The sequence below is a fragment of the Macrobrachium nipponense genome, chromosome 24, assembly GCF_015104395.2.
Source record: "Macrobrachium nipponense isolate FS-2020 chromosome 24, ASM1510439v2, whole genome shotgun sequence".
Lineage (NCBI taxonomy): Eukaryota > Metazoa > Arthropoda > Malacostraca > Decapoda > Palaemonidae > Macrobrachium > Macrobrachium nipponense.
In genome coordinates, this window is record NC_061091.1 from 61,376,006 (window position 1) to 61,391,540 (window position 15,535).

The 15,535-nt window shown below is 38.4% G+C and overlaps 1 protein-coding gene across 4 annotated transcripts in view; it reads left to right on the plus strand.

Annotated features, from left to right (window-relative positions):
• The first annotated feature begins 1,238 nt into the window (after window positions 1-1,238).
• The window catches only part of LOC135205668 (homeotic protein spalt-major-like), a 72,020-nt gene continuing 57,723 nt past the window's right edge, over window positions 1,239-15,535 (plus strand). For 3 of the 4 annotated variants that reach the window (XM_064236513.1, XM_064236514.1, XM_064236516.1), the window contains exon 1: window positions 1,239-3,020. In XM_064236513.1, coding sequence (XP_064092583.1) covers window positions 2,819-3,020 — 202 coding nt within the window. In that variant the 5' untranslated portion in view covers window positions 1,239-2,818. The remainder of the gene's footprint in view (window positions 3,021-15,535) is intronic. The other variant, XM_064236515.1, reaches the window with a different exon arrangement.

Genomic DNA, 15,535 nt, shown 5'->3' on the forward strand with positions numbered 1-15,535 from the left:
ACAAGAAGATATGGTCCGATAGAAATGATGCGCATTACGCATAATCATGTAAAACCAAGTGGAAGAGAATCGTCAACATGGACGAATTAAATATGCCCGCTGTTTTCCCACAACCATTCCTGTTGTTAATTTTTTTAATGGCCCTTTTTCTGACTTGACGCTCCTTTTTATTGAGAGCTCGTAGATTTTCGTTTAATCCTTGCAAGTAGAAAATCTGTTTCATGATGTTTTACTGCATTATTGAATTTTAATTGAATACCCGGATTATAAAGTTCTTTTTGAATTAGTTGCAAGACTATGTGCGTAAAAGTTCAGTGAAGCTTATGGCATATTATGATGTAGTAAACAAACTCGTGTGTTTGTTTATTTGCTTGGCTGCATGCCGCTGTAATGCGTGTCATATTACACACACACACACACACACACATATATATATATATATATATATATATATATATATATATATATATATATATATATATATATATATATATATATATATATAATATATATATATATATAATATATATATATATATATATATATATATATATATATATATATATATATATATATATATATATATATATAAATTGTTTATGAGTATCGTATAGCAAGAAGAGGATTCCTTTATTAAATAGGTCAAAATATAAGATTTTAGAATTAAGAGAAATAGTATTGTAAGTTTAGTAAGTGAAATAAGCCTTTGAAAAGGTCTCTGGCAATTTATGCCGGAAAGCATAAGAAGCATTAATTATGTGGTACAGTTGTTTGATAGTTTTATTATTAATTTAATAATGAGAAATTGGAAATACTGTAAGATATTTAGTGTATTATTTCAAAATGTCGCAACGGTTCCATCTGAGTCTTAGATTTTGAAGAATTAAGATTCCTGTACCCATAAACTGGCAAACCATTAGGTGCTAAAGGTCATTAAGAAATGAGGAGGCAGGTAAGCCGTCCGTCAGCGGCGTTCGACGGGACTGCAGCAGCAGCAGGAGCAGCAGCAGCCGCCCTCTGCCGCCCGTCAATTTATTAAGGAACGAGACCTTGACCTCGAGTAACCACTGTAGGTGTGGCGTTCCCCTTATAAGTCTTAAGTAGACTTTGGCACTTGACTACAGTTTGGAGAGACCAGTGCCAGGGAATGCCATTGCACAACGATCACGGCGGCTAACAAGGTTTTTTTTTTATTATATATACATCAAGCTTGTAGGCCAGCTACTAACTTTGAGAGAACCCGCGTGAGAGCACCGGATGCGGGAGGCCGAAACTTCTTCCCTCCGTCGGCGTCTCCGATTCTTTAGCTAAGGATAGCAAAAGGGTGACCTCCGTGACGCGCTTAGCTTAGCAAGAAGAGGCGACGGACGGTGGCTGGCGCGACTTTCTCTCAAGTCGAATTCGAGGATCCCTGATGCAATAACGACGCTCTCGCAGTCAGTCATCTCGCAAGAGGAACCGGGATGACACTTCTTGAAAGCGGTGTTGCTTCGGTTGTCTTGGCAGGAACCTCTCGAGAAGGGCACTTCCGCAATCCTTTTCGTTCCTTCCTCCTTTCCCCATAGACAGTTCTGGACGAAAGGACGTGCACAGGTGTATGGCTACAGGTGCAGTGAGAAGTTGGGTGTACACAGGTGCGGGTCGCGTGTACTCGTGTGACTGTATGTGTTGGTGTGATACCTTTAGCGCCATTTGAGTGACTGGTGACAGGGAGTTGTCGCCGCTAGGCTGTGTGGCCGCGCAGGTCCGTAGACGATCTCCTGTAACTCCGCCCCCTTTGCACCGCCCAGTCTTTCAGGAGCCCGGCCCATCAGTCCCTACATCTGGAAGGCGGAGTTACTCGTGAATTTTTCTAGCAGTTTTCAAGCAACGCGTCAGTGTCTTTGCCTCCGTAGGAAAGTTCCTTGTCATATTCCCATGACCGAACGTCCTCATATACCGGATTTTCATGTATTTCTCTAAAAAGTTCAACGTTGATGATCGCCTCTGTGAAACTTCGCCCCGCCCACTAAATTTATCCACGCCCACCGTGTAGCGAGTCTCCTCCCCTTCGGCGGCGTGAGCACGTCGCGGCGGGTGGCGGTGCTGATCGGGTCCCCGGGGCGACCAGAGCTGTGGGAACCCCGGCTACGTACGGAGGTGTCGCTCCCGAGAACTCGCGTTCCGTTCCCCACCAAATGCCGCGACGACCATACGTCTCCTCCGCGGCGTCAATATACTCGCAACAAGCCCCAAGGACATGTGGCGGCTCCGGTGCCAGCTGTGACAACTTGCTATTACGCTAAGTGGTGACCCCGACTCGTTTGTGTTGATATATCTTGTGACTTGAATGTGTGTTTGTGTGGCAGACTTGTAGTAGTGATTATTGTCGCTGCGGGGTCCCTCAGTCATCTTCGTCCACGCTCCGACGACGTCCGCCTCCGCCAAAACTGTTGTCATCTTTCGAAAACGTCGTGTGTTGATCTGCCCCTCAAGTGCTTTCCTGTGAGAGGAAGAAGTGATTACGGTGCTCCCTCTTTCGACCTCTTTCTGTCTCTCCTCCTCCTCCTCTTCCTCCTCCTCCTCCTTACCCCTGTTTTTCCACTCAACGTGACTCGTTCAGTGCCAAATATTATTCTTAATTGCGAGAGAGAGAGAAAGAGAGATAGGTCACAAGGAGCCTTGTGCAGGACAACATAGAAAGTGCCAAGGATGTTGATCATCATCATGACGAAGATGATGGTGATCGTTGCTTCGTCGTTGTGCCTCTCGATGAGAGGTTGAGTGTACTACCTCCTCCTCCTCCTCCTCCTCTCTCTTGATTCTCTCTTGTTGGACGATGCCAAGTACTGAGGGCGAGGTGACGACAGCTCAAGCGGCAGAGGTGGTAGAGCAGGTGGACACGACGGCCACGAAGCTGGAGACGGCGAGGATGGCCCAGGTGGTGCCCGAAGTGGTCATTGGACGATCGCCCGCCCGCATCAATCCCAAAAGGAAGCCTGACAAATCGAAAATATTCAGAATCAGGACAAGTAAGTTCCGTACGTGTTGACACCTGGTTTCCCTTCTGTCTTTGATATATTTATTTCTTTTTTTTATGCTGTGTCGCGTAGATTGTACTGGATGCTTTCCTTGTATCATCTTGGTAAGATATTATTTACAGCAACCAAATAAAAGTCGTGAAGTTTGTTTGGTTATTGAATATATAACGTTAGATCGGGAAAATGACAAAAACCCGCTACTCCCCTATCGCTTGAAGCAGTTTGGTTTCTGTGTTTACAGATTTATTTATTTCATTTGAAGTAGAATGACTACGGATATCAATATTATTTTTTTTTATTTGTGTGAGTAAACTCATACCGTTAGTGTTGTATGCATAGATGTTAGCTAAGGATATGTGTCATTTGTATAATTCTTTTTTTATAATTAAAGTGTATTTGAAAATTGATCGGGAACATGGATTACAAAATCGGATTGATTTAGGAGTCACTGTCATGTATAATGCGCGGAGGGAACGGCGAATAGTAATCATCATTTTTTCGTGTCATACTTTGTAGCGTTTTATCATAATCATGTCCATGATAATCAGACGAATATAGAAAAAATTAATAATCATGATGCATAATAGAAACGGAATTACAGAAAAACATCTGTCAGACTTCAGTAAATTTATATATCACATGTCATGTGTCGTATAGAGCCAGAACACAAACTGTTTATTGGAATAACGTTGACCATATCACAGTTACCTGTGCTCTTTGTGGAAACGGTGGAATTACGAAAGCATGACAGCCGTTTGCCCGTTATAAGGGCTTGCCGCGATAATCCTAATTCATGCTCGTTAATGTTCTTAACTCTTTTAAATACTTTGGGAACGTAGGAGGGAAATTCCTTTACTCGTTCACTGCAGTTTTCTTTCGTATTAATAAAAGGACTAAATAGGTTGATGTATTCAGCTTATGTGCGCTATCAGAAATTATATTTGTACTTCAAGTTTTATTTTCATTATTGATATTATTTTAAAAGCACACACTATATGCATATACCATATATAATTATTATATATATATATATAATATATATATATATATATATATATATATATATATATAATATATATATATGTGTATGTAATGGTATATGTATATTATGATAGTGTTTTAAGATTTCAATCGTGGAATAAAATAATGGGAAAAATTATTTACGAGCATTAAGGTTATTATAAACATTGTCCTTAGTGCGTTAATGTCAATAAATTTATGACGTCAGAAAATTATGATTTTTAAGTGTTTCGTGCAGTCAGTACCGGTGTAATAGGCATTGTTAACAATAATTCGCCATTGTACAGTTTTAACCATATTCGATAAAAGCATGCTCTCAGTATATGTAGAACAAACAAGCTTAACATTTTGAAGTTATACAAATTCCAATTGCAGTCCCTGGATTTTTATTCATTATTATTTTTCTATTATTATTATTTCCGTATGGTATAAGTTTATTGATAAATTTAAGTAGCTCAACTAAAATATTGTGATCACTTTTTTATTAGAATGAAAATAATTAATTTAATATCGTAGATAATAGATTAATATAAATTTGTGCTTGACTGATACTTGATAAATCATCATTATTCTTAATTATGAAGGTATTTTAAAATCTGGCTTAATTATTTATCAATTCTTCGAAAACTGGTATTATTGATTTAACCCACTGTCTTGAGAATTTTATGAATATTAAATTGTATATGTATATATATTATAATATTTATGTATACATATATATAATTAATTGATATATATATATATATATATATATATATATATATATATAAATATATATATATATATATATATATATATATATATATATATATATATATATAATTAATGTGTGACTGAATGAGTTAATGCCTTTAATGTGATATGCAATATGGTTATACTTTGAATATAGACTTCTCATATAATAGTCGGGTTATAGATAAGACCCAGCGTTTGCATTGTAATTAAGAAATCTTCAAGCATAGTTATTTTTTTTTAGAGTATTGCAGTAAAATCCTAAATACCTGAATACTCGTTTCATTAATTTTTATTTGTTTCTTTATACATAAACATAATTCACAATTGTAAATTACTACTGTCTGGTCGTACGCTTGCGCACATGTACCCATTCATATGCGCGAAGTTCTGTGCTACGTGAAGAGCCTCGCTCAGAATAATTCATTCCGCTAAAAATTCCCTGCCGGCCCCGTTGAGACATCCTTAATAAATTCATTTGGCATTTGCATACTGGGCACCCGAGCGCATAATACCTCTACCTCTTAAGTTCTGAAAAGTAAATTTTGATTAGTTACGGTTATGTCCCAAGAATTCTCTCCCCACAGCAAGGATCAGACGTCGAGTGTAACAAGGGCGGTAGGGTAGGTTGTTATTGCGCAATACTGTCGTCTATGTATTATTTATGAAATATGACCTCTTCCTATATTCGCACGGGGAGGGATGGTACACCTAGAGTTGATTGTTTTTATTGAGCGTCTCATTTCACAATGCTGCAAATGACCACGACACAGTTTCAGGGTATCCTCTGTCCTGATCGCTAAGTAATTGGCGGTACCGGTATGGATACGAGGACATGTTCCCTCTGACGCCTTCGCCGAAGCCCTTACCCCGCCTTTATGCTCGGGTTCCTCTGGGGGAGAGGTAGGTAGGTCTACATGAACCGTGGCCCCTTCTCCCACGGAGCTTCCTTTCGCTACTGCTTTACTCCACCGGGTATAGAGAACAACCCCGGGGTTGAGAGGGTTATGAGGAGGGGGGCGGCATTCTTCCCCACCCCCCCCCTCACCCCCCCACCCCCCCACCACCCCCCCCCCCCCCCCCCCCCCACCCCCTTCTGCCAAAACCAACCGACCACAATATTGACTGATGGATATAATATAATTTTCCCTGACGGCCACCCTCTGCTTCATGTCCAGCTCCCCACAACCCCCACCCCCCACCCCCCCCATCCCAGATTTCTCCTCTCGTCTCCCCCGGCGCCACAATCTCCCCAACCTGCCCCCTTTCTGTTTCTCTCGTTGGTTCTTCTCTGCCTTTCTCGTATACCCGTTAACCCTTTTCCATCCCCCGTCTTTTTTTTTCTTTTCTTTTTCTTTTCAATATTCATCGTTCTTCTCTCTTCTTTTCGGCTACTTCCCGGCGGAAGAAATGAAAGGTTGACAAAAAATAAATAAATAAATAGGCAAATGTTGCCTCTTATTCCTTGGCCATGTTTTCTTTTGCTCATCATTCACTTTTCTTTCCCTTCCTGGTTCTTTATCCTAAATAACTTCCTCGTTTTTTAAACATTTTGACCTTTTTCCTTTCCACTTCTTATTTCTTCCCATATTCTCCAGAAGGACTCAACGGTGTTCTTCACCCAATCATCAGTCCTTTATTTATTTATTTTTATAAACATCTATGAAATCGTCTTAGCTCCTGTGAATGCGGTTCAAGAAGAACATTTTCACGCCCAAAAATTGAAATTGGCCAGTCCGATAATTTCCCTTCAGAGAGAGAGAGAGAGAGAGAGAGAGAGAGAGAGAGAGAGAGAGAGATAGATAGATATCATAATATATTTATTTGTGCTCTTTAATTCTGTTTGTGCTGTATTTATTGAACTTCTAATAAATTCATAAGCCTCTCCAGATGAACTTTTCAGTCACTTCCTCAAGTCGTATCGCTCATGGCATTTCGTAGAGTATGTAAATGTCTTTAATAACACTTTTTCTTACATTTCCACCTAGTTACCCCATTCTCTCTCTCTCTCTCTCTCTCTCTCTCTCTCTCTCTCTCTCTCATTTGCACGTGTTAAATGGTCTGATGAGGCAAGTACAAAAACTGGTCCCCTCCCTCCCTCTCATTGTAGATCATCCCGAGAGAGTCCTGGAAGAAGAGCTGGAAGGGCCTCGAGAGATGACGATAAAGGCTTTGTATGGGTGAAGGAAAGCCCACCTCCGCGTCCACTTTATTGCCAATATGAACTCAGCCTGCTTCTACAGCTAAAGGATCCTCCGGACGTCTTATTTCGTCGGCGACGCCAAATTTTTCGTCTCAAAGCTAAACTAATCTAATTAATCAACGAATCTTATTGCGTCTTCTGGCTCCGTTTGTGACGTGGGGGAGGGGGAGGCCTTTGACGAATTTTTGGATCCAGGCAAATGCCAATAATTTTGAAAGAAAGCAGTCAAACGATTTCACCGCAAAATGCTGTTCGATAAGCACTGCAGTCTCGTACCTGCATACCCGTGCATTAATAAGCTTATTGCACTGTTAATCAATGACATACACACCGACTTTCCTCTCCCGGCATAGATAACCATTGACGCCTTATGGCTAAGTTAAATCAGTATATCGACAGGAATCAGTGTCGTACTGTGTTACTTATTTTCAGTCTATACATCAGTTAATAATTCAGCTTATGGAGTCGTGTAGAATTTAGCGTTGATATTCATCGTATTTATGAAACGGAAAATATTGACTTATTAGCTTCGAAGAGTTTTGTGATATATACATAATATATATGTATGTATATATATTAAATATGTATATCTACACAATTTTACACGAAACAAATTGCGTCCGAAATTTAATAAATGGTTGATAAATACGCATCACCATACGCACATACGCGCGCACCTATATGCACCAAAAGCTTGTTGACTGACACAGAAAGAGAAGCGTAGCCAGGCACCGCGTATGCCATTAAATATTTGCATTCATTCAGCGGATGAGAAATGATTTCTATCATCGTTTAGGTATGATATTTACTGGCATTAAAAGAGCCTTTATTCATGACGTGAATATATATGAAAATGGTCTGTGTACTATTTACGGCATTTTTGGGGCAAACAAAATATCACACATTTATATCATTGTTATGTATAAATATATTTGCTTGTATTAATGGGGCTAGATAAATTACGAGTATATATCAATGGCTTTTGTGCAAAATATTCCAGCCGCCTCTCTGACACTCACACACACACACAAACGCACACACGCACACGCACACATATACGCACTCACGCCAAACTATTTTATACCAAACTGTTTTTGTGTTGCGTTCGTGTGTTCGCTTATGAATAAAACATGGACGGTGGGATTTAATTTAATAAATCCCCTCTCACTCTCATATGAAGCGCTCTCTCTCTCTCTCTCTCTCTCTCTCTCTCTCTCTCTCTCTCTCTCTCTCAGATCTTTTTACAGTTGTCAGCTTTCGCCTAACCGGTTATTGCACAACATAAACGTCTTTACGTGAGTCATCCTCTGTCGGCTTTTCTATCGTCTATCGATACGCACGGGTGCAGTATATATATATATATGATATATATATATATATATATATATATATATATATATATATAATATATATATATATATTGTATAATATTTGTGTGTATATATTATCGCTAATGTAAAATAAAGTACATTGGAAAGAATGAAGAATTAGTCCAATTATTCTCATCGGACAATATCGACGGAACTTCTGTCATCAACAGATACATTTATATACCTACATGAACGTACACAGCGCATCTCTCTCTCTCTCTCTCTCTCTCTCTCTGCACCAAGAGGTAACTCCCCCGCAATAAAACCATATTAATATTTCCCAGCAATGAGAGTGTATGTATATGATTTATAGCGAGATTTATTCCACCAGTTTGTGGAAGCTTTGCCCCGGCGGAGAGAATACAGATATAAGTATTAAATTTGCTAAAACAGAAATTCACATATTTCGCGTCATGTGGAATCCCTGTCATGAATTTATTATAAATGGAAGGGGGGAGGAGCGGGGCAAGTATAGGTCTCTCTCTCTCTCTCTCTCTCTCTCTCTCTCTCTCTCTCTCTCTCTCTCTCGTGGATCGTGCTTCATCTAAAAAAGTTTTCCATTGCCGTGTACTTAGAAACTTCTGTTTATTCCTTATATATAAACTCACAATTCTTGACTTTTGCAAGGAAATCCAATCTTATGTCCTATAAGTATAGTTACAGAGCAATGTTTGTAACCTACGATCTAGAAAGGGAATAATAAAACCTTTCAGAAAAACAAAATATTCAGAAAAATCAAAATGAATACGAGAAATTCGCTGACGAAGAAATTTTAATAATGAAAAAAGTTAACGCACTGTAGTAAACAGAAAACATGTATGTAATAGTGTCCGTTTTTTGTGGTATGTAAGATGAGAGAAAAATATTTTGAAGTCCACTTGGAATGGTCAAGCGTTTTACTCATATGAGTGCCTCTTGTAATTCATCTAAAAAGTTTTCGTTTTATTCTCATAATGTTTTTATCGCTTCCCTATTGTTATAACAGCCCTTGCATGAAAACAAATATTAAGGAGTAAGAAAAAGGCAAAAAGGTAGCGGTCGTAACTTATAGATCGTCTCTTCCCGTCTCATTATATTGCTGTAGACACTATGATGTACAGAGACAGTATATAAAATGACACAGTCCTCTGCATGGGTATAGTTTTTCTCGGTTTATCCGAGAATTCCCTTGAAAATACATTTTTGCCTGTTTCCTGTAATATTATTAACTCAAAATTAATTCCTTTATAAAAGCTTCCTGTAGCTGTCAAAGTTCGATGTATCACCGATGCCAGTTATAACCGAGCAGCCCAGTGCGAATTCGTTGAACATAATATGAAGGAAGGAGTGCTTTCTTAATAACTATATGAAGTATCCCCTGATATTTCGTGAGAGAAAAGGGATCAGCCATCGATGATAAAACATGATGATAGCAGCGTAGTATATATGTTGAGTATTTATAGGCATCCAGCGTGTCTTTTGATATAATTTCTTTTATATATTCTGTGCTTTAAGTTCGATTAGTGAATTTAACAGTATCTGCTATCTTTTCGTGCACATTTCATGCAAAGGGAAATGTTAACATTTTCTTTTTCTGTCAGATTAATGTATCTTCAGTATGAACTTGAAAGATATCACGTTCAGAAGAAATACGTGTGTGTTCTTAGCAGATATTTCATGGAGAAGATATATAAAAATCTCAACATTATAATTTTATATGAAAAATGACGAAAGCAACTTCTGTCAATTAGTTGAATCTTCAGATATTCCATAAAAAGAACACAATTATGACATGCGTAAAACTTCCCTGCCAAGTGGAATCCATTGCTCTTTTATCTGAAGTAAAGAAAAAAAATCTTATGACCAGAAACGTCGAGATGTTGAGAAGCCCGACTGGGTTTCCCCGCGGAGCAAGTTTTCCCGAAAAGTTTCGAAATTTTGCGAAATGTAAACGCCTGTTACTACTCAAGTTATATGTAAATGAAATTTTGAAAGTTTTGCAAATGATATGGTCTCTCCGTTGAACCTTCAGCTTTTATGGACTTCTAGTAATACTGAAGTGATATGATTTTTTTTCCTTTTGTTTTACTACTGAGGTAATGATGATAGAAAATTAGATCCCGAGTGAATGTGATAATAGTATCAGGGTTGTTTTAGCATTAGCAGACTATTGCATTGATAATTATTGGGTATATTGAAATAACGAGTTTTATTCTTCTTCGATGCTCGGATGTTTTATTTTTGGTCACTATTCATTGGTAGAGCATCAAGTCTTCCTTAGTTACAAGGATACACTTAATACGAGGAAATAATTAGAAAAATTTGCAGACTAATTCAGACGGTAACCTTACTCTCAAAAAGTTCAGAAAATAATAGTAACGAGACTGTAAGAATGTTGATGATAACGATTACAGTTATATAGCTCAAAGGGCTTGCAGCTTCACACCGTTCCGAAGCTAAGCTTTTAACAGCTCCCGTGATCTCCCCCGCCACCCCAAATACTCTTGTGTCCCCCCAGGGTAGCCTATAGCTGGTGCTGGTAACCATCGTTGTTATGATACCATTCTAAATAACCTAACCAATGATTCAGATCCTACTTTAATTTATGGTTGAATTTTTCGTCGCACTAGGAAATAAATGTCTTCAGTGACCATATATTTTCTCGCAAGACCTTAGCTTCATTTACTTCTCATCATTCTCCTTTTCGTGTAAGTAGTACGGTTGAATGAGAACGAACAACTGTCACGAATTAATAATTTAGGAAGTTATGCCATAACCAACTGGTAATCACGAGCATCGTGTCTATCAAAACGCACTTCATTCCCCAAAAAACAAGTTCCTCCGTTCCTGTCGGAGGCAATACCCTATTTTATTCTCAATTTCTTAGTGCCGAGGCAAGATGAGGGCATCAGGTTGTCCGCTACATCGGTCTCTTCTGCGTTAGGAATCAAATAATCTGGAAAGCGTCGATTGAAAGTTGCATTGCAGAAGAGGAGAGGAAGGCTATTGTTGCGTGAACTTAGTTTAAGTCTGTCGAAAAATTAGCGTCCAATCATGACATCCGACCAGATGATGAAGGAATACGTATAGGTTTTATTGCAAGCAGCCGGTTATTCTTTCAGTCACACAATGATGAGTAGAAGGGACTCGGAGGCTTCGCCTAATTGCCGAGTCGCTACTTAGGCAGACATTACATTTAACACATTTCGAGTTGTCTTGACCCGTGGGACCTTCAGCCTAGTGACCTGACCCTTGTGACATAACCTTTGGCCCCCAGCACGCGCCTTGGAGAATGCCGTAACCTCGCTCAAATATGCAGTGCTTTTGCCATTGTTATAGCGATCACAAGCATTATTCAGATGTTTGTGAAATTTGATCCGTCTGACAAAATTTTAAAGTCATTAATTGGTAACATCTCTTGCCTTTTTATTCGCCGGGAATTCGCTGGTTATCCGAAAATAACCAGTGCGAACGAAGCGCCATCATAGCAATCCATTTAGCGTACTCCGCAGGGAGGCTTGAGCGTCAACAATTAATAATGAATGAATTGGAATTAAATTTTTTACCTAAATCTCACGCAGCATTTATATTGATTTCTTATACTTGCAGCGCTACACCTTTTAAACTATACCCACAAGACTTGAACGCAGGTGGCGCGTTCTATTGATTAATTAAGACTCCAGAAGTTTATAGGTGAGGCTACCTTATTTTTCATCATCATGATAGTAAGCGTCGCTTCTAATTTATGTATACATGTATACATTACATATATTTATAAATATCATACTTTATATAAATATAAATATATATACTTATATATATTTTAACAGTAGCGCCCCAGCGAATGTCAAGTTTAACCGGTATCACGATATTTTTATATAAATATTTCCCTCCCAGTGCAGCTGTTTGGTTTAATACGGAGTCCGATAGGGTGGAAACGGCAGGACCGCATATTACTATAACACCCAGAGGAACCAGGGAGAAGGATGCAATAGACCATGGGTTGTGGTAGCTATATTAAATGATAGACTAGGAGAACCAGATCGCTACCTTCTCTGCCATGTGTTTTGAATTAACTCGTTCATTTTTGGATTGCTCGCCGTGACACGATCTGAAGTAAGGCTGATTAGTACAACCGGAAAACCTTATCTCTCGGAGCTGCTGCGGTCTAGAACAAATCCATTGGCGGAAGTGGAACCGAACAAGACGGATGTATTTAAATAAGTAATTATCAGTCTCTCTCTCTCTCTCTCTCTCTCTCTCTCTCTCTCTCTCTCTCTCTCTCTCTCCAGTGAGTGATCTGGAAAGGTCTTCTTCAGAGAGGTTGCAATTCTACACGGCATTAAAATATGTATGGATATAGATATACGATATAGATATAGATTATATATATATATATATATATATATATATATATATATATATATATATATATATATATATATATATATATAATATTAGTTGAAAGTATTTGTCGTTGGAAAACGTATATAACCGAAATGTTATTAATTTTCTGCCGGAGTTTTTTTTCTAAACTTCATATAAAATGTCATTTTCTTACTCAAAACTTTCAATAATGTGAATACTTTTCGACCAAGGCAATAAAGTATTCGGCCAAAGTTCACTTTTCATCAATATTGGTTCTTTCTTTTTCTTTTACTTGACGCAATTGACAGATGTGAATTCGCATCTTATTCTCCACTTAGATGGGATTTTCTAAGTTTATATTGAGGGGGGTCGTATCGTTATCTACCAGTCTGTCTTACAATATCAACTTATTTTCTCTCAATCTCTGATCGAGGCCGTGATAATATCGTCGCCTTATTGAAATTTAGGAATTCGATCTTAATAATACGTCCTTTCAAGTATCTATGAGTACTGTTGTCATCGGTTTTATCATTATTGTTAAAATTGAGCTAGTATTGTTATAATGTTGAATGCATAAAACTACATTACATCACTATTCACTTCAGTAATGATTTTTGTTATATTTTTCTGCTCATAAATTCTTGTTTGCATATCTACTTACATTTTTCTCAGTATATCCTAAAGTAAGTTTATAAATACCTTTCCACATATCACTAACTTCAGATTAGTATGGCTAGGTAATTTTTTTTTTTTGCACCTATTTTTCTGCACCTAGTTTAATCAAAATTTTGATCAAAATCCTAGTTCAAAGAGACTGGAATTATCATCTATTTATTGGTCAAGTCGATAGTTAAGTTATAGCCGCGTTTATTATTCTAATTAGTTGTGTATCCCGAGAGCCCGGCCACTTATATTTTTTACTTATTGTATTTCCATACTGTGGTTTTACATGCCCGTAAAATAGTAAAATATATTAGATGATAAAGAAATCCTCGGTGATATGTAGATGTAAATGTCCTATTGAAAATCAGACAAAGTCACTATTTACGAAGATTTTTTTTCTAATATGAAATCTTACGTATATTGACGTTAAAAGATACGATGTAGAAAGTGCATTAGTTCCTGCCGTTTAAGATGAATTAAGTATATTATTATGTATATTTTATGAAATGTTCGACGTCTCCTTTGGCCACATTCGGCGTGTTCTGAACCTCCAGACACCACCCACCGTCCTCCCCACCTGACCCCCGCCGACCCCACCCATTCTTCGTCTAATCCACCTACTCAGTTACCCACTTCAAAATCCCACCCAGGCACTCGCTTCTCGTTGTCCTTTCTCCTCCTCCTCCTCCTCCTCTCCCTCTCATTCATGTATCTTTCTTGTAACCTATCCTTTTTCTTCTCCTTCTCCCCCCCCCTCACTTCCCCTCTACTCCCAAGTGTAGGGTCCCCTCCCTCCGGGCCATCCCCCTAAAATGGGCCACGGGACATCAAATACACCGAAGACCGGAAAGTAGCCACAGTGGGTCACTTGGTGAGTCTTAACAAGTCTTTAGTCTCCAGCAGGAGGTTTTCGAGATGAGGGAAAGGAAGAGGCGGCGTTTTCAAGAAGAAAACAAGGGATGGAAGAAGCTTAGAGAAAAAAGAAAGAATTCTCTCTCTTCTCTCTCTCTCTCTCTCTCTCTCTCTCTCTCTTTGTGTTCGTGACCATACCATATGATGTTGCAGTCTGCGGGATGGTCTGGTAATAATTCATATATCCTATACCGTAAGATAATACATACGCTTAAATTTCAATTCCCTTTTATTTCTCTAAATTACGCATGACGACACTTTTGTCGCCTTTTGAACTAAGCAGAGATTGAATAAATGTAAGTAAAGAAAACGAAGACTTACGAAGGGAAGTAATGTACTTAATAGTCGGAAAAAATGAATTAGGGAGAGGCCTCCTCCCAGAGCCCCCGGTCCCCTCCTGTCAGGCGAGGGAATGCGAGGGGTTTCGGTGAAGTAGTAGATCGCTAGGGGACCTATGGGGAAACACCGCGGATGAGGGGAAAGGAGAAAGAGAGAGAGAGAGAGAAGTCGCATTAAATACAGAAAGGGAGAGAGACAGACAGACGGGGTCATATTTGGGAAGGAAATCATCGCAGGTTGAAAGTCATCCACATCGAGTTAACGCAAAGTGTCTTGAATATGAAAAAAAAAAATAAAACGGGGTTCCCCTCTCTAAGGTGGGGTGATGAGGGGAGACCTATTCATTTTGACTCGAGGGGAAATGGGGATTTACACTTTGCAGATGAAAACAAGAGATGACGAAGCGAGGGGAAAAAACCCCCAGCTATGTTTTCTTTCACCGATTTGTCGTTTTGATACTTTTACGCTTTTATCTCTTTTTCCTCCCTCCTCTGCCGGTTTTATGTTTTCTAGTTTTCTTCTGTATTATCCTTTTGTTCTTTATTTCTCCAGCATTTCTAGTCTATCTTCTATTTCGCCAGTTATATTTGCATCTATTCTTTTTTTTCATGTTTTCTGTTGCTGTTGTGTCCTTATTAATTTTATACTATTTCTCACCTATTATATTTATGTGCTTGTAATTTTATTTTTCTTCTATTTCCTCTTACCTTTTTATTTCTTATTTTTGTTTCTCACTGTTTTCTATTGTTTCCTTATTCTTTGCCTCCGATTTTCTTCCGTTTCATACGACTTATTTTTGGTGAGAAGAAAAGTTTGTCCTTATTCATGATTTATAAAATAAAATAAAATAAAAGTTTTAGAATGTAAATGCGACGGATGTTCTGCATAATATATGAAGACTGCAGATACACTATTTTCCTCCCAAGACT